At 37.3% G+C, this 18,964-nt stretch overlaps 1 protein-coding gene across 3 annotated transcripts in view; it reads left to right on the top strand.

The window, feature by feature from the left end:
• Positions 1-18,964, top strand: part of LOC107656285 (myotubularin-related protein 5-like) — a 66,138-nt gene that overhangs the window by 43,640 nt on the left and 3,534 nt on the right. For all 3 annotated transcript variants that reach the window (XM_016444048.1, XM_016444047.1, XM_016444045.1), the window contains 28 exons: positions 2,525-2,602; positions 2,778-2,891; positions 2,982-3,110; positions 3,230-3,328; positions 4,557-4,761; positions 4,885-4,997; positions 5,133-5,282; positions 5,499-5,567; positions 6,165-6,326; positions 7,307-7,569; positions 7,699-7,871; positions 7,985-8,058; positions 10,809-11,001; positions 11,261-11,388; positions 11,743-11,918; positions 12,750-12,886; positions 13,005-13,212; positions 13,311-13,507; positions 14,050-14,187; positions 14,332-14,427; positions 14,656-14,730; positions 15,081-15,253; positions 15,705-15,881; positions 16,003-16,104; positions 16,188-16,373; positions 17,708-17,834; positions 18,444-18,574; positions 18,712-18,951. In XM_016444048.1, coding sequence (XP_016299534.1) covers positions 2,525-2,602; positions 2,778-2,891; positions 2,982-3,110; positions 3,230-3,328; positions 4,557-4,761; positions 4,885-4,997; positions 5,133-5,282; positions 5,499-5,567; positions 6,165-6,326; positions 7,307-7,569; positions 7,699-7,871; positions 7,985-8,058; positions 10,809-11,001; positions 11,261-11,388; positions 11,743-11,918; positions 12,750-12,886; positions 13,005-13,212; positions 13,311-13,507; positions 14,050-14,187; positions 14,332-14,427; positions 14,656-14,730; positions 15,081-15,253; positions 15,705-15,881; positions 16,003-16,104; positions 16,188-16,373; positions 17,708-17,834; positions 18,444-18,574; positions 18,712-18,951 — 4,113 coding nt within the window. The remainder of the gene's footprint in view (positions 1-2,524; positions 2,603-2,777; positions 2,892-2,981; positions 3,111-3,229; positions 3,329-4,556; positions 4,762-4,884; positions 4,998-5,132; positions 5,283-5,498; positions 5,568-6,164; positions 6,327-7,306; positions 7,570-7,698; positions 7,872-7,984; positions 8,059-10,808; positions 11,002-11,260; positions 11,389-11,742; positions 11,919-12,749; positions 12,887-13,004; positions 13,213-13,310; positions 13,508-14,049; positions 14,188-14,331; positions 14,428-14,655; positions 14,731-15,080; positions 15,254-15,704; positions 15,882-16,002; positions 16,105-16,187; positions 16,374-17,707; positions 17,835-18,443; positions 18,575-18,711; positions 18,952-18,964) is intronic.

The raw sequence follows: 18,964 nt of genomic DNA, 5'->3' as shown, positions 1-18,964 counted from the left end.
AAATAAGTAAACATGTATAATATATAACCAAATAAATAAGAAACGTAGAACGTTTATTAGCAAAACGAATAAAAATAAAATAAATAAATGACAGTTTAAATAAAGTAAAAAGCTTTTGCATCTAGTTTCGAAACTAAATTCACCGGTATCACCGTCAACACCGTCTATCGCGGCAAGCCTAGTCAGTAATATAAAAAAAGAGTAATTTCTCCAGCTAAAGTCAGTTCAGTGATGATTCAGCTCATTTGTGTATGGCTAATCAGTACCATTTTTTTGTTGTTATTTTATTCGTTATATCAGCTGATTTACAATTAAATTTTTCTCTTAATTTTTCCCTTCAAAACACTTTTATTCAGGCTTTGACAAATAAACAATTCCAAGTAGGATTATCACATTTATTCCAGTTTAATGTTAACAATTTGCAAACTTTCTTTTACATTTACAGAATGATGTATGAGTCACATTCATGCCTAGATCTTTTCTGCAAGGAAGTTTTTTTTTTCTTTTCAGGAAAATGACAGTGAATAGGGTTTTCCGTTCTGTGCTCATACCTAAAAGTGTCCGGTTGTCTGTCTGTGTTTGTTTAGATTAGATCTAAATTGGCACAGAAAGGTCCATCTGTGTCGCATTCACATTTTGCCCTCCTGGAAACAAGCCCAGAGTCCCACAGACACTGCTGTCTCTCTATAATGAACGTCTGTAGCGCCAAGGAAGACAGACCATCCCGGCAGAAGTGGCAGAGGTTGAGGTTGCATATGCATGTTTGAGCGAGCAGGGCTCACATAACCGCGTACCCTCAGGGAGAGAGATGATTATCATGGCTGAGAAAACAAATGGCCATGCCTCAGTAATAAACCCAATTCATCTGTTTAATTGCCTGGAAAATGTGGCGTTTCTTCGTTTTCTCTTTCCTGATCCTCAGTGCTCTTTATCCAAAGGTTAAAGATGCTTCCGATAGTTGTGTAGGCAACTGCCGTCTTTAGTTTATGTCCTGTGCCTAATCCTGAACCTTTTCAATTAGCTAAGTGAGTTGTGTTATTAGCTCCAGCTCCGGGTGGCAGCTTTCTGTAATTACAGAAGCGCTCGTGTGCGCAGACGAGCCAGATTCAGATATGTTTTTGTGGGAATTTGAGATTGATCGCAGTAATAAAGACATGTGCACCTTTTACACATATTTTTCTGTTGTCACTGAAAGCAATTTACTGCACGAAGTGACAAGCGCAGTCAGTCAGAACATATTTAATGTTTAAATACAAAAATGTAGCGAAACCAAACCAAAAAATTAACAATGGTTTTTGTGGCTTGACAAAAACTCAGATTAACAAGAAAGATGTGTGATTTATTGCTTTGTCATGTCACGGACACAATGAACATTGTGTTTTAAAGTGTTGCGGATCACGTTAAACTGATTTATGACTTGAGGCTTAAAATGGTGGCATTGCTAGTTGGGGTGTAAAAATGTGTGATGCACCAATGAAAATTCAGTGCATTCATTACAGAATTAAATATTGGACTATAACGATAATTTTCAATTATAATAATAGTATAAAAATGAATTGCGTTCATATTGTATTCAAAATATGAAAATCCACCACATCCAGACAGTGTGTTATTGTTAACCAAAGGAATTAAAATAAAACTATTAAAAATGGTTTGTTTTTGTTAATTAATAAAATATTAGATGAAAAACCAAAAAAAATATTTTAAAATTAATTGCTAAAATTGAAATAAAAATAAATGGCAACACTTTACAATAAGGTTCATTAGCTAACTACTTTAGTTAACATGAATTAAGCATGATCAATACTTCTACAGCATTTATTCATTTTAGTCATGTTATTTTAAACATTTACTAATGCATTATTAAAATCAAAATTTGTGCTTGTTAACATTAGTTAATGCACTGTGAATTAACATGAACTATCAATGAGGGACTGTATTTTCATTAACTAACATTAACAAAGATTAATCAATACTGTAATGAAAGTATTGTTCATGGTTTATGTTAGTTAATACAGTACATTAACTAATGCAACCTTATTGTAAAGTGTTACCAAATAAATTAAAATATTCTAAATAGTTTAATATTCTAAATTCTAATTCTAAATAGAAATATTAAAAAACAAAAACAAATGTTAAAGCACATAACAAAATTGCTAAAATCTAAAAGTTTAAATGAAAACTAAAAAATATGAGCTAATTAAAAACATTAATTAATACTATAATACTATATAAATAATACTCAAATGAAACATTTACCTTTGTTCCTTCAGCATGTTTTTGAAAATAATTCTGACTTGCAACAAAATAATCGTATCGGAAGCCAGATATGACCAAAGTTCATTTCATGTGTTTTTCATCAAGAATTGATGTCCGAGCAAATATTTGCATTCGTCATTATTTGTATTGATTACTTGGATAATTTTCCTAGAAAAGAAAATTTGTCGGCATCAGTGACTAGATGTATATAGCTGGCAATCAAGTACTGTAATCTTAATATGTATATATGTTTTGTGTGATGAAGGTTCTTGATCCAGAGCTGGAAGTGGCTGATCATGCGTTTCCTCCACCTTCCGTTCAACCATCCACACTTAAAATTCAGGTAAAATTCTTTGTAAATCTCATGTATAAATATGCTTTTCCTCCTCCTTTGAGTAATCGCCCGCGTCTGACATCACATCTAGAAATGTAAATGTTTTTTTAATTGACCCTGGTGGACGTGACATTGTAGGAAGTGAATGTTTTACGAGAGTGTGGTTGTTTTGTGTGCGCTGTAGGACAAGGAGATCCGTGCTGTCTTCCTGTGGCTCTTCGCGCATCTGCTTCAGGGCTATCGATGGTGTCTGCATATAATTCGAATCCACCCTGAGCCCGCCATATGCTTCCATAAGGTACTAAGGAGCCCTAAAATTCAATTTCAGACACAAATGCTGAAATTATGCTCATAAACAGACTTATAAAGCTGGTTGTTTTCTCTCAAGGCTGCATTTTTGGGGCAGAGAGCACTAGCTGAGGATGACTTCCTGATGAAGGTGCTGGACGGCATGGCATTTGCTGGGTTCGTATCTGAGCGGGGTCATCCATACCGAGCCACAGACCTGTTTGATGATGTAAGTCACCAGTGTAGGATGGATATAGCTGACAGCCAATAGAACATTGAGAAGGATGCCTTCTTTTTTGTGTTTTTCAAGCTTTCTGGTCTTATCTCTCTTATTTCTGTTCACCGTAGCTCATAGCCAATCAGGTGGAGCGCATTCAAAAGGAGACAGGAGATCCTCATAAAGTGATGAAGCATATTAAGGAGCTGGCAGATCACCTTTTCAAAAATGTATGTTTAATTCATGTGTCTTATCTGCTGTGTCACATGATATGTTGTCACATCATTAAAAATAAAACCTTTCCACATCAAAATTGAGGCTAAAAAGGGGTATTTAAAATACAAGTGCAGATCCTGGCACTTTTTATTGTTATTTTCACGCATACGTTTATTTTGAACTGAAATAAAGAATATTTGCAGTTAGTGATATCAGCGCTATATATCAGTACAATTTAGGTTATTAATCAGTTTTTTTTTTCCTGTTGTCTAACTCTCACTTAAAGGGATAGTTCACCCAAAAATAAAAATCGGTCATCATTTACTCATGTTGTTCCAAACATGTATGGCTTGCTTGCTTCTGTGAAACACAAAATAAGACATTTTGAAGAGTTTTGGTTCCCATTGACTTCTATTTTATGGCTAGAAATACAATAGAAGTCAATTGGAACTGAAACCAATCAACATTCTTCAGATCATCTACTATTATTTTCTGCAGAAAAAATAAAGTCAAACGGGTTTGGAAGGACATGTGGGCGAGAAAATAATGACCGAATTTTCGTTGTTGTGTAGACTATTCCTGTAATGTTAATCTCGGAAAACAATAATAATTTAATAGTTTCATGTAATTTTTAGCAAATCTCAAAAGAAAAATTAATTTTCCAATGGTAGATTACAATGTTGTGATGCCTAAATTTATTTGCAACATTTGCACTGATTGTTTTAAAATTTTAATGTTTTGCTCTAAACTTATTTGATATTAAGCGCTATTATTTAAAAAATATCAATGCATATATTAAATTATATTATAGTACATTATAGTTTTCTTGTATTAATAATACAAGAAAATGTATGCAAATATCTGTGCATCCCGATTTTCCATTATTGTGATTGTAATTTTGTCTCTAAACACAAACTCATGTAATTTTTAGCAAATCTCAAAAGAAAAATTAATTTTCCAATGGTAGATTACAATGTTGTGATGCCTAAATTTATTTGCAACATTTGCACTGATTGTTTTAAAATTTTAATGTTTTGCTCTAAACTTATTTGATATTAAGCGCTATTATTTAAAAAATATCAATGCATATATTAAATTATATTATAGTACATTATAGTTTTCTTGTATTAATAATACAAGAAAATGTATGCAAATATCTGTGCATCCCGATTTTCCATTATTGTGATTGTAATTTTGTCTCTAAACACAAACTTTTCTTTTCTTTTTTTTTTTTTTTCACAGGAAAACCCATACCCAGCAGTAAGCATGCACCGAGTTCAGAGAACAGTTGAAAACGCACAGCCCCGGCTCCCACAGACCTCTTTCCCGCACCTGGACGAGGTCTCCGTGCAGCTCTTTATAGACCACGCAACAGCAAAACTCAAAACCGCCCCGCCTGTGGTCAAGGCCGAACTGAAGAGCATGGTCCCATCCGGACCTCCACTGGGTAGCAAACATCACCTCCAGTGCTCAAATATAACATTCAAATAAACTCGTCATACTCAAACCGATGTGTGCACAGCTTTGTGCTGATCTTCACAATCTTCATGTTTTGATCTCTGGCTTCTAGCTGACATAGTGGACAGAAACGGGAATGTTCTGGCCAACAGCGCCAGGAGGTTAGAGGTGGTCAGGAACTGCATCACATATATATTTGACAACAAGATGCTGGAAGCCAAGAAGGTACGAACCTCTCATTTTATGCTTTTCTGTTAAACATAACCCAGATCTATGGTGTCTGTTTCTGCTAAAGCATTTATGATCTCAGATTAGTCTATTTTTGTGTATATGAGTGTGTTAACTTGTGTGTGTCTGCAGTTAATGCCGGCAGTGTTACGGGCTCTGAAAGGTCGGGCGGCGCGGGTCTGTCTGACCCAGGAGCTCAACCTGCACGTGCTGCAGAACAGGGCCGTTCTAGACGACCAACAGTTTGACTACATCATCCGCATGATGAACTGCACCCTGCAGGTAAAACACAGGAATGTTTTCTTTCAAGGAATCAGATACCGAGTGTTTACCGGTGTTTCTCGGATTGTAGTGCTGCAATAAGGAAGGGGAAAATATGTTGTTTTGGTTTCGTCTATGATTGTTGTTGATTATGTTATCATCATTTACCTCCATAAATTGTGTTATTCAAATGTTTTGATGTCTGTGTATGAAATCCGCTTCTATTTTTATCTTCAGGACTGCTCACATATGGATGAACATGGTATTGCTTCTGCACTGCTGCCATTGGTCACCGCCTTCTGTCGGGTGAGTGAAGATGTGAATGAGTATTTGTAGGTGTACTATATTTTGTTTTTCTAGAAGCGCAAGAGGTAAGTTAAAGTAAGACATCAGCAGCATTTCCTAGAAGAACGGGGAATCAGTAAGAGACAAGAAGATGAAGAAGAGAGAGAACCTCAAATAGAGGAGAATTTGTTATTGCAACTAAATATGTTAACTAACTAGTTCATAGAAAAAGTAGCTTGGATTGCAGATTAATTATGTAAAAAACACACACACACACACACACACACACACATATAAATAAAATGTTATTATGTTGCAGTATTGGGGTTGTTGCTTAGCTTTAAGCTAATTGGAGCTTAAATAAAATAATTTCAATTCAAATAAATATTTCATGTACATTTATTTATTTATTTGGTAGATAGCCATATAATAAGTGAGATAATGTTCCCATCATATTTTGTGATAATGACTGGCTAAGTGGACATATTTTACCGATTTGAGAAGTTAAATTATGAGTGATGAATGCATGTCTGTTCTAATAAAAGTGCTGGATAAAAGGTGGATTTTTCTCTGACTTGAGCATGTGAGTTTACAGCATCTGTTTTGTGTGTGTTTCAGAAACTGGGTGGAGGCATCACTCAGTTCGCTTACAGCTGCGTTCAGGAGCACATGGTGTGGACAAACATGCAGTTCTGGGAGGCCATGTTTTACAGTGATGTTCAGAAACACATCCGGGCCCTGTACCTGGAGAACGATGAGGAGGGAGACACGTCCAGCCCTGTAAGTTTTAATTTAATTTAATTTAATTTAATTTTATTTAATTTTATTTAATTTTATTTAATTTTATTTAATGAGAAGTTAAATTATGAGTGATGAATGCATGTCTGTTCTAATAAAAGTGCTGGATAAAAGGTGGATTTTTCTCTGACTTGAGCATGTGAGTTTACAGCATCTGTTTTGTGTGTGTTTCAGAAACTGGGTGGAGGCATCACTCAGTTCGCTTACAGCTGCGTTCAGGAGCACATGGTGTGGACAAACATGCAGTTCTGGGAGGCCATGTTTTACAGTGATGTTCAGAAACACATCCGGGCCCTGTACCTGGAGAACGATGAGGAGGGAGACACGTCCAGCCCTGTATAATTTTATTTAATTTAATTTAATTTAATTTTATTTTATTTTATTCATGTTTTTCATTAAAGTTATTTTAAAATATTACCTTAAATTTTAATAAACTTTACACTATCATTCAAAAGTTCGGTAAGATTTATTCAGCAAGGATTAAATTGATCAAAAGTGACAGACATTTATAATGTTACAGAAAATTCATATTTCAAATAAATGATTTTTAACTTACAATACAATAATAAGAAATGTTTCTCGAGCAGCAAATCAGCATATTAGAATGATTTCTGAAGGATCATGTGACACTGAACACTGGAGTAATGATGCTGAAAATTCAGCTTTGACATCATTTAAAATATATTAAAATAGAAAACAGTTAAATTGTAATAATATTTCACAATATTACTGTTTTTACTGTATTTTTGATTGAATAAGTGCAGCTATGATGAACATAAGAGACTTCTTTCTAAAACATCTTATCTGCCCCAAACTTTTGAACAGAGTATGTTTTGAACAGTATGTTATTTGTTTGATGTAAAAAAAAAGAAAAAAAAAAAAGAATGTATAAAATATTTATTTGTTTGTTTATTTTTTGCTGCTACCTCTTGCATTTGACCTTTGACCTTTGCTTCTTTCAGGATGGGGAGGGCGTTGGTGGTCAGAAGCGGCTGAGCGCCCTGGAGTTGGCGTCTGAGCAGAGCCGCCTGTGGCCCACGCTGAGCAAAGAGCAGCAGCAGGAGCGCGTTCAGAAGGAAGAGAGCACGGTTTTCAGTCAGGCCATCCACTATGCCAACCGCATGAGTTACCTGCTGCTGCCGCTCGACACCAGCAAGAACCGCCTGCTCCGCAACACCGGCCTGGGAGACGTGGAGAGCGCCAGCAACAGCTACATCACTAACAGGTATGTGCTGCTGTGTGTGAGCACAAAAACTTACAAATAAAATAACATAATAAAATAAAAAAGTAAAGTAAAATCAAGAAAAATTACATTAAAAAAAAAGACCACTAATTTAGTTTTTTGTTTGTCCAGTATTGCGGGCAGCATGGCAGAAAGCTACGACACAGAGAGCGGCTTTGAGGATGCCGAGAGCTCGGATGTTGCGAACGCTGTCATTCGGTTCATCAACCGTTTTGTTGACAAAGTGTGCAACGAGAGCGGCGTGACCAATGAACACCTGAAGGCCCTTCACATAATGATACCAGGTAAAAGAGATTTGACTGTGAAGCCATCAGAATGTGTCTGAATATTGCTCAATTAGTCTTTCTTTTAATTACAGTTTATTAAATGTTAGTATGCTGTTGTTTTTCTCTTTTAGACATCGTTCAGATGCACATTGAGACATTGGACGCGGTTCACAGGGAGAGCAAGCGACTGCCGCCCATCCAAAAGGTAACCAACTCATTGTTTTATGTTCTGCTGGGCAGGAAATGCAGTGTAGAAAACCAGGCAGATCCACTCACATCCCACTTCAACCCCTCCACCCATGAGTCAGAGTGCCACGGCAGGTACGTTTGCGTGACCGCACTGCCTCACTGACCGTGGCCTGAGTGATGCATGCTGGTCTTATTGGCCTGCTGTTTTGAGCACACTTTAGTCTGACGTTCTGCTGTGCTTTCCTTTAACACAAAGCTTTGATTTTATCAAGGATCTTTGTACAATATTATCATAACATCCTAGCAAAGCCTTCATGGTTTATTTAATATGTTTTGACATCGAAGACATTTCTGTTGTATTACACAATCCACTTGTTCCTTTATACAACCTCATTGCAGTCTTAAAGGGATAGTTCACCCTAAAACAAAAATTATCTTAATTTACCTCACACTTATGTCATTTATTTTATTTTATTCAATTTTATTTTATTCAATTTTATTTTATTTTATTTATTTACTCACATATCATTCCAGATATGTTTGACTGTCTTTTAATTCTTTTATAATTACTGAAATCATTTATTTTTTATTGACCTTAATTAAATTAAAAATTATCTTCACCCTAAAATTATTAGTTCACCCTAAAATTAGTTATATTTATTTACTCATGCTCATCTCCTTCCAAACGTATTTAATTAAATTAAATTAAATTAATTTTATTATTTAATTTTATTTTATTTTTCACCTTTTATTTTATTTTACCATGGTATTTCTTTCTTTCTTTCTTTTTCTTTCGCTCTTTATTTCTTTCTTTCTTTCTTTCACCTTCATTGTATGGTAAATTATCTTCATCTACTCACAAACACAACGTTCAAAAATCTGGTTGACTTCATTTTATTTATCTCATTATTGCTTATTTATTGATATTATGTATTCACCATTGTATAGAAAAGAACACCTGCTAAACTACTACTTTTGTTTTCTATGGAAGAAAGAAAGTCATATGGGTTTGGAACAACATGAGCAAGTTTACACATCTTGAGCTATTAATTTAAGCACAATGGCAGAACGATGCAGTGAAGTGTTGTAAATACCTTGCAGTGTTTTTTGACTTCTCATGGAATAGCAAAACTGTATTTTCACTCCACTGAGTTCTACAGAAAAGTACTCTGTACTGGAGAAGCAGTCATGCATCTTTCATCACTCAGTGCCTAGCAACCAGTGCTGTCATGGGACACCAACATTGAACACTTTCCCAAGAACTCAACCGAGGGAGTGTGAATGGAGCCCACCTGCTGTACAGCGCTAGACAGATTGACTCTAGATCACTTCCTGTTACAAGGACACATTTCTCTGGATGACAATAGATCAGAATCAGAAAGAGCTTTATTGCCAAGTATGTTTGCACATACAAGGAATTTGTTCTGGTGACAGAAGCTTCCAGTACAGAGACAACAACACACAGATATATAAATAAACAGAAATAGACAAAATTATGTAGATTGGATATAATAGAATTTACATGAATGGAATAAGATGTAGGGTAGTATTAAGAAAACAAAAGTGGTATTACACATCTTTTTATTGAACAGTAGGGGAGAACATTTTTGTTCATTGAGGTAGATGCTCATGAGATCTGTAAATCATTTAGAATCTCAGCACTGGATGTGATCAAACTTGCTCTTTCATAAGCGTCTAGAGAATATTTGGGTCTAGATGGAGAAATTGGCCTGGCTTCACTGTTTTTTTGACTCATAATGCATTTGTTTATTTGGGGAAAAAATGCTCAGTGGAATAAACAGGCTATTTTTCCCAGATGAAAATGTTGCTTCTGGCATTTCTGGACATATGAAATTGAATTCGAAGAACTGTGAGATAGAATTTTTTACATCCAAATGATAAATACACTTATCCAAGTATCCCATGCTTCAAGTCAACATCAAATCAAAATCGACCTTATTTACTTAGTAATGCATGTAAACTGTCCTGTTGTGCATGATTCTTCAGTGCACGTTATATAAAATGTTTGTATTTTATAATCTTTTGTCAAAATATTACATACTGTTTATATATACTGTTTTGTTAATGCAGTCTTTCTAAAATATTGTAATTTAAAAACTAAGCAATTAAATACAAAATGGGCAATTTAAGTAAAAAATAAGTTTAAAAGATAATGGTAATTTAATTTAAAATAAAATAGTAATTTATAAAAAGTAATATAATTAAAAATAGGTAATTTTATTAAAAAAAAATTGGGTAAGTAAAGTAAATTAGGTAAATTAAGCAATTTGTATCCAGTTTTTGTTCATATAATTTGCAATGATAGAAAATAATAATAAATTTGATAACGAAGCATAACCTTTGTGATCTCTTATGTAACACCCACATTTCATGATCTAATCAGTTCCCAATGGATAAAATCAGTCACACGTGATTGAATATCCTGTTTTACTCTGAAATAAATCACATTGCAAATTCAGTTTCATGTTGACCTGAAGCTTTCTGTTGAATTTGGTTCATTAGATTAAAAGTGTCTTTATATGCTCAAGAAATGTCAAACTGACCGAGAGGAAATGCACCTTTGCTGTGTGTTTTTATGATTTGAATGATCAATTCCTCAAGTTCTTGATCTCTTGAAGCATTCTGCATGTTTGCAATGAAGTGTGGTATGAATTTCATACTTGAGCAACTCACACATGAGATATACTGACTTCCCTGTCTCCCTGTTTCCTCTTTATTTTTCTCTTTCGGTCTCTCTGACTCCAGCCCAAGCTTTTGAGACCAACGCTGCTCCCCGGTGAGGAGTTTGTGATGGACGGCATGCGGGTGCACCTCATAGCAGACGGCCGAGAGGAAGCCATTGGCGCGATGGGTGGTCCGCCTCTGTTACCTGCCGAGGGAGCCATCTACCTCACTACCTACCGCCTCATCTTCAAGGGCACGCCCACCGACCCTCTCGGTACGCTCCTATTGGTTAAGTCGAGCTTCACACTGGGGTCGATTTTCATAATTAGTTCAGAGCAGCTCACTTTAGTAAAGTCTCTGGGATGCTGGTGGTCATGAATTATAGAAATTTCCTGCTTGTCTGAAGCAATTTTCTCACTAGCTTGACTCTGTGCTCACGCTTTGAAATTGAAAATGAAAATCAATGTGCCTTTTACACAAAAAGCCTTTTTGTAGGTGCGATAAATTTTGCCATGCATGTTTGTATTGTGCAGTTGGAGAGCAAGTGGTCACCCGCTCCTTCCCCATCGCTTCCCTCACGAAAGAGAAGCGGATCTCTGTTAATCTTCCCATGGATCAGTTCTTCCAGGAGGTTCTCCAGCTGCGTTCCTGCACCTTTCAGGTATTGGGTCGTCTGATCTTTCTTTGTTTCCTGTTGCTCCATTACTCACGATACATAAAGCACAAGAACGCTTTCCATTCATTTAATTATGTATTTATTATTAATTTCATTATAAGTTAATGAATTAATGAATTAAAATTTTTTTAAAGGTTTTTATTTTTTGGATATTAAGGATTGTTTGGATTCCAAAAAAAAAAAAAAAACTCTATTTGACTTGGTGAGATGGGTTTTGGTGCAAAAGAAATGCTTGCAAATATTTTATTTTATTTTATTAAAATATTTTTATTTGTGGTTTAGAAGCATTGATCAAGCCTTTACTCTTTACCAGTTATTAAATTTAGTTCTCTCTTGTAGCTGATGAAGATCGGCTTTGATGAGGAGGTGGCATCAGATCTCGCAGAAGTGTTCAGGAAGCACATGCATAAGCTCAGATACCCACAGCACGTCCAGGGCACGTTTGCCTTCACCGTGGGTCAGTCTGCAAAGCTGGTGGTGGAGCACAAGACCAAGGACAAGAACCAGTCGCTAAAGTAAGAACTGGTTGGATGCTGGTCTAGGGGGAGGGATCTTCCCCTTTAAATGTGCAGATGTGTTTGTCAGAGTTTGTGAGACACGGCTCTCAGTAGACCATTTCTGTATTTCCACCCTCTTTCTCTCACTCACACTTGCAACTTCTTTCTCGATCCAGCCTCTTCCTGTTTGGATCATGTGTCCCAGTAGCACTGGTTAAAAACCGAGAGAGAGAGAGAGGATAAGAAATAGCATGTGGCAAGCCATGAATTATTCAGCAGTGGAAATTGCAAGGCTCTTGCGTTGAGATCCTGCATTAGCAGCAAATGGGTGTCATGGCAAACTCATATGCGGTTCAGTTCTACGACGCTCTTGAGGGCAGGGCCGATCATCTCCAAACACTTTTGAGCAGCTTTGAACATTTTTTAAAAATTCACCATGACAACAGCTCAGACATGTTATGTATTTAAATGGCAAGTCTTCGCTCTAGGCTTGGAAAGTGCTTGATATTTATACACAAACATGATTCACTTTGGTATATGTGAAATGTTTTATTATAAAACACTTTATTAAATTTCTTTAAATTATTTTTATATTTGTCCCGAATATTCAAGTTGAGATTATTATTATATATTTAAATATTTATGTACAAATGTTTCTATGTATATATTTTTGTCTTTAAATCTAAAAAGTGTATGAATATATATACTTTTTTTTTTTTTTAAAGAAATAACGTATGTGTATATACAAATGTAACAATTAAGAATTTGTCTCTCTCTAAAAAGTCCTAAACATGACTTAAATCTGATTTTTTTAAGTGATTAAAATGTTTGAGCTGCTGTTTCTTCTAGAACGCTGTCTAAAAACCTGGTTAAAACCGCGAAGAGGACCATTGGGCGTCAATATGTAACCCGAAAGAAGTATTCTCCCCCGACCTGGGAAAACCGCAGCAGTTTGCAGTCAGAGATGGATGAGGATGAGATCTCTGGTAAGAAAAACGCAAAAACACATACATTTACAACTGATAGACTGATGTTTGCGATGGCTAATATGTGATTATATAATATAATATAATATAATATAATGCAACTTCTCTGATTGAGCAGTGTCTGAAGAACCGGACCAGAGTTCGCTGACGCTCTCCTCCACCATCCGCTCGTCAGACCGGCAGACCATGAGTAATGTGGTCGAGCGGGCCTGCTGTCGGGACTACCAGCGGCTGGGACTGGGAACGCTCAGCAACAGCCTGACACGCTCTAAAAACGAACCCTTCCGGATCGCCACCGTCAACCGGATGTACACAGTCTGCCGAAGGTGAGTTCTCCGAAACAAAAATTCAAACAATGCTAAACCATATCATTAGCATAACAGTTATACCCAAATATCATTGCCTGTCTGTTTGTGTGTTTCAGTTATCCAGGGTTACTGATCGTGCCTCAGAGCATCCCCGATTCTACCATCCAGCGCATCTGCCGCTGCTACCGGCACAACCGCTTCCCTGTGGTGTGCTGGAGGAACTCCCGCACCAAAGCTGTGCTGCTGCGCTCGGCCGGCCTGCATGCTAAAGGCGTCGTGGGATTCTTCAAATCACCCAATGCACCCACTGCAGGTCAGAGCCAGAAGCAATAAAAAAAGAGAGATTAAAGCAGCTATTCTCTTATATAGAAATGTTTTTAAATAAATAATTATATATTTTAAATTATTGCATAAATATACACTATATTTTATTATATTTTTCAATAAATATATTTATTAATACTTTGAATTGGATTATACTTTTATATTTTCAGTTTTTATTTTCATTTCAGTCTGAGTTTTAGTAATTGTGTAATGTGCTTTTTTATTTGTTTTTTAGCTTTATTTTTATTTAATTTTTTAGTAATTTTAGTAGTTACACTTAATTTTAAGTTTTTCATAGAATATTTCATTTTATATTTCAGCTTTATTTCGTTTTCGTTAACTATAACAACACTGGTAAATATATTATATCTATTTATTATATCTGCTTTTTGCAGACACTTTTATACATTCAAACTTAAGCCGAGCTCTCTAACCACTAGGCCACTTAAAGCAGATTAGAATAGGACGAGATCAACCAGAGCATATTTTTGGTATAAAACTAAAAGTAAACATGTTTGTGTTTGGTTTCAGGCCCGTCCCAGGCCGACTCCACCAGTCTGGAGCAAGAGAAGTATCTGCAGGCCATCATCAGCTCCATGCCCTCATACAGCGAAGCCAGTGGGAGGAACACACTCAGCGGCTTCACCTCCTCACACATGAGCAACTCAGGTCAGACCCTGACTCTAACCTTTAACCCTAACCTTACTCAGCCCTAACAATAGTGACCATGTCACATAATTAGATGTACCTTAACAATTCACTTGTGGTATTTACCCCCTAATGTGTACTGCGTGTGTTATTTTTGGGCCTCAGACTCATCAGACAAGCTGAGGCAGCCTAAAATAGGAGCTTTAATGAAACAAGTCATGGGGACTAAAGAGGACGCGCCAGGAACCTTCAGTCGAGGAGGTGAGAGTGTGTTTTTAATATGCGACTTAACCCACCATCCATTCCTCTGTTCCAAATCATTTATAAGTTCTTTATTCAAATAGAATTTTTGACATCCAGTCCCACATGACAGAGGAAGTCGTGTGCATTTTTGCATTGGCTTATGCTAATGTTAATTTATTTTGCTGAAATAGCTGCCCATTTTTGTTTGCTGATAGTAATGGGCATTTTTATGTCATCTGACCTTAGCGCTGGGTCAGAGGGCAAGGGTCATATCCCTCTCTCAGCCTAGAGTTTCAGTCAAGGCCCGCAACTCACCTAGAGGTACAGTAGACCCGCCCCTGCTCTCAAATCTAACCAAACAAATTTCTCGACAACGAAGCTAGTGAGTTTGAGCACTAAGTGTCCATGCAGTGTTGTCATCCTCTTTCATGTGCTAACTAATCATTGACCATCATGTCTGTTTGTTTGTGAGGATGTGATGACCATCTCTTTGCATGTGATCCACCAAATAGTCATTGTCCTATTTGTCTATAATGTGCTTGTAGAAATCACAAATTCTCTACACCAATCCCCAAATAAACATGCAAATTCACACAAATGATTCCACAAAGCAGAATTAATTGCCCGTTCTCCATCAGTGAATGATCTCCATTGGTCTTTGTTTTTCCCAGGAAAGTGGGGCAGTATTCGTGGTAGTGGGCGGCTCAGCACATATAACCCTGATGTGGGGAACAGGCTGGCTGAGAAAGAATCCCCCCAGGCTAATGGAGGCCCATCCGAGACCTATTTCCTTCGCCAACAGAGAGCGTACCTCTACATCATTGGAGACAAGTCCCAGCTCAAGGTTATTAGCTTAAATACTTAAACTTTCATGTGAAAATGATTCCATATATAAAGTAACTTATGACAACTTGTATTGCAATATTATTTGATTTTCAAGAAATGTTAGCAGAACTAACATGCAATTTATTTCTGTAATTTTGGCATTTAGTGAGATAATAATAGTAATAATGATGATCATTTTATTTAAATCAATAAATATTTATAATTATTATACCGCTGCTAATGATAATTGTATGTTTTTATTTTAATGTAAGTCATTATTTATTTAAAGAACTAAATAATTTATTATTAATAATAATAACAATATTAAGTTCTTTCCAGTCCTGCCAGCATCATGTTTACAAATTGTTTCCTACTATACAGATGTCCTAGATTCTAGATTTAATTAAACATATTAATTGCAGTATTGAATTGTGGGTGCTCAAGCTAAGCCCTCTTGTTGTTGTGTTCAGGGTGGAAAGCAGGACTCCTTCCAGCAGTGGGAGGTGTTGCCCATCGAGGTCTTTGATGTACGGCAGGTCAAGAACAGTTTCAAGAAGCTGATGAAAGCCTGTGTGCCTTCCTCATCCAACACTGAACCAAACATGACCTTTCACCGCTGCCTGGAGGAGTCGGAGTGGATGAATCTGGTACTTTACCCCTTTTCCCCTTTTAATTGGGTTGAATTAACACTTAAAAATACAGTGTATTGGTCAGTTTGTGCTACAGTTTTTAATATTCTTGATGTTTATTATGGTTTGTGTCCCATAGCTTCACAGGGTTCTACAGGTGTCCGTTCTTGTTGTGGAACTCCTGGACACTGGTTCCTCCGTCATGGTTAGTTTGGAAGATGGCTGGGATGTCACAACACAGGTAGGACAAACACCTAAACATGCATGAGCTCCGTCTGCCATTGATATTTGTCCATGTGTGCATTAATGCTGTGTTGGATATAGGTTGTGTCCCTGGTGCAACTTCTGTCGGATCCGTACTACCGAACGATTGATGGCTTCAGGCTGCTTGTGGAGAAAGAGTGGTTGTCATTCGGTCATCGATTCAGCCACCGCGGAGCTCAGACGCTAGCCAGCCAGAGCAGCGGATTTACACCTGTCTTCCTACAGTTCCTTGACTGTGTGCACCAGGTATGTGTAGTGGTGTCTGTCCGATATGGGTTTTTCCAGGGGCTGGCGTCAACAGCCAGAGACCAGGGTTGCGGGTAATAATCTCAACCTACTGGTCGGGAAATCACTATCAGTAAATGTGCATGCACATGCGTTCGTGATGTATGCAAGTATTTTAGTTTTTTTTTTTGAGCAACACTCAAGTGCATGGCATTATTGCATGCAGGAAGCTTTGCTTGTTTGCATGCATTCTTCATTCAGTTTTTCAGTGGATATGTTTAAATCTATTTCTGGAAAGTTCTTATCTCATGCACCATAAAACTTGCATCTACATAGACAAATGACTGTTTTGTTGTTGGATGTTGATAAAGAGTAATCACCACTTTCTAGGAAGGTCTTGTCCAAAGAAAAGGGAAAAATAAACCTTATATGATTGGTGATAGTATGAGCAGGTACAGAAAGGCAGCTTGTTAATACATGCTGATGTACATAAACCTGTCCCAACTTCCTGCTTTGTCACTCTAAACGGACCACACCTTCGAAGATGAGATACCTTACTATAACTCATCCGGATTGCACAAGCCTTATCTAGCTAATTCACCCTGAAGATAAGGACAGACTTTCTTTCCCCACACATTTAAAGAATGAGATTTCTTAATGGTGGGATTTCAGAACATTGAATCTGGATTTGACAAGAAATCAAAGATGATTATCTCTTACACAGTGAACTCGATTAAGCTTCTAGAAATTCAGGAGATCTTGTTTCTTATCCCATGTCTTTCTCACTGATAAGGCAATTTGGAAGAAGAAAACTTGCCCACTCTATTCTCTGTTCCTTTGAAATGGCTTTTACCTAAACACTAGGACTCCACTGTTTGTAAATACTTTCATAAATACTGTACTGATTGATCAAAAGTAATAATTAATAATTTAATAATTCATAAATAATAATTTACAGATGAACTGCTTAGGTGTCCCACAAGGTTCAGTCTTGGGCCCGTTTTTTTGTTGTTGTCATGTATACTTTTATATAGTTATGAAAGTGAAAGTGAAAGTGACATGACATGTGGCCAAGTATGGTGACCCATACTTGGAATTAGTGCTCTGCATTTAACCCATCCTAAGTGCACACACACAGCAGTGAACACACACACACCGTGAACACACACCCGGAGCAGTGTGTTGGACATATAAACCTAGTTATTACAATTGCAATTTGCTTTCAATAGTCTGGTATTGGTTTTCCTTGGTCTAAAATCTGTTTAATGCAAGAAAATATAATGAATTGTTGTAGAGCTTAAGATCTGATAGATGTTATATTTCAATATTCTTCCCTCTGCACATTTTCCCAATAGATCCATCTACAGTTCCCCATGGAGTTTGAGTTCAGTCAGTACTATCTGAAGTTCCTAGCCTACCACTACGTCTCCAACCGCTTCCGCACCTTCCTGCTGGACTCAGACTATGAGCGCATAGAGCTTGGTGAGTCTAAATCATCAACCAACAAATTAATCGACAACATATTGTCAATGTCAACTGTCATCATGACTCGTAATGAGATTTTGATCTAGTCTTCTTTCATGTTATTGTGTTCTCATTGTGTAATGCTGTCGAAAGTCAAGTGATACCTTACAGGAAGTTTCAAGTGAAGTGAAGTGAAGTGACATGACATGACATGACATGACATGACATGACATGTGGCCAAGTATGGTGACCCATACTTGGAATTAGTGCTCTGCATTTAACCCATCCAAAGTGCACACACACAGCAGTGAACACACACACACCGTGAACACACACCCGGAGCAGTGGGCAGCCATTTTTTGCTGCGGCGCCCGGGGAGCAGTTGGGGGTTCGGTGCCTTGCTCAAGGGCACCTCAGTCATGGTATTGAAGGTGGGAGAGAGCGCTGTACATTCACTCCCCCCACCTACAATCCCTGCCGGTACGAGACTCGAACCCGCAACCTTTGGGTTATGAGTCCGACTCTCTAACCATTAGGCCACGACTTCCCCACGACTTCATGGTGTTTATTTATAGTATGCAATCATTAAACCCTGTTTGGCCCTATCCCAATGTATTGTCTGTGTAGGTGTCTTGTATGAGGAAAAAGGTGAGAGGAAGAACCCTCAGGTGTGCAAGTCTGTCTGGGATTACATTGACCGGCTCAACAAGAAGACCCCCATATTCTACAACTACATGTTTTCACCTGAGGAGGAGGAGGTAACTTTCTAATTTTGTTCTAACATTCTTAGTTTCAGAGCATAGTTCTTTAGGTAACCTGAAACAAAATGTGACTAAATGACTCTAGTGCCCTCTGTTGGTTAGTGTCTGTAACTTGCCTTTCTTTTGTCTTGTAGGTCTTGAAGCCCTACAGTTTTATCTCCAACTTGAAGGTTTGGGACTTTTACACAGAGGAAACGCTTTCTGAGGGTCCGTCCTTTGACTGGGAATTAGTGCGGGGTCAGCCGGAAAAGCCACAGGAGGAAGCCGGTGATAGACAGGAGATGACGGCTCCCAAGTCCCAACGGAGGATCGTCTGGCCTTGTTATGACAGCCTCAGTAAAGTACTGCCTGATGCCATCACCAAACTCTTGCAGGTTAGGAATAAAG

Source organism: Sinocyclocheilus anshuiensis, unplaced genomic scaffold (genome assembly GCF_001515605.1).
Source record: "Sinocyclocheilus anshuiensis isolate Anshui unplaced genomic scaffold, SAMN03320099.WGS_v1.1 scaffold183, whole genome shotgun sequence".
Lineage (NCBI taxonomy): Eukaryota > Metazoa > Chordata > Actinopteri > Cypriniformes > Cyprinidae > Sinocyclocheilus > Sinocyclocheilus anshuiensis.
This window is presented reverse-complemented; position numbering and strand designations above follow the sequence as displayed.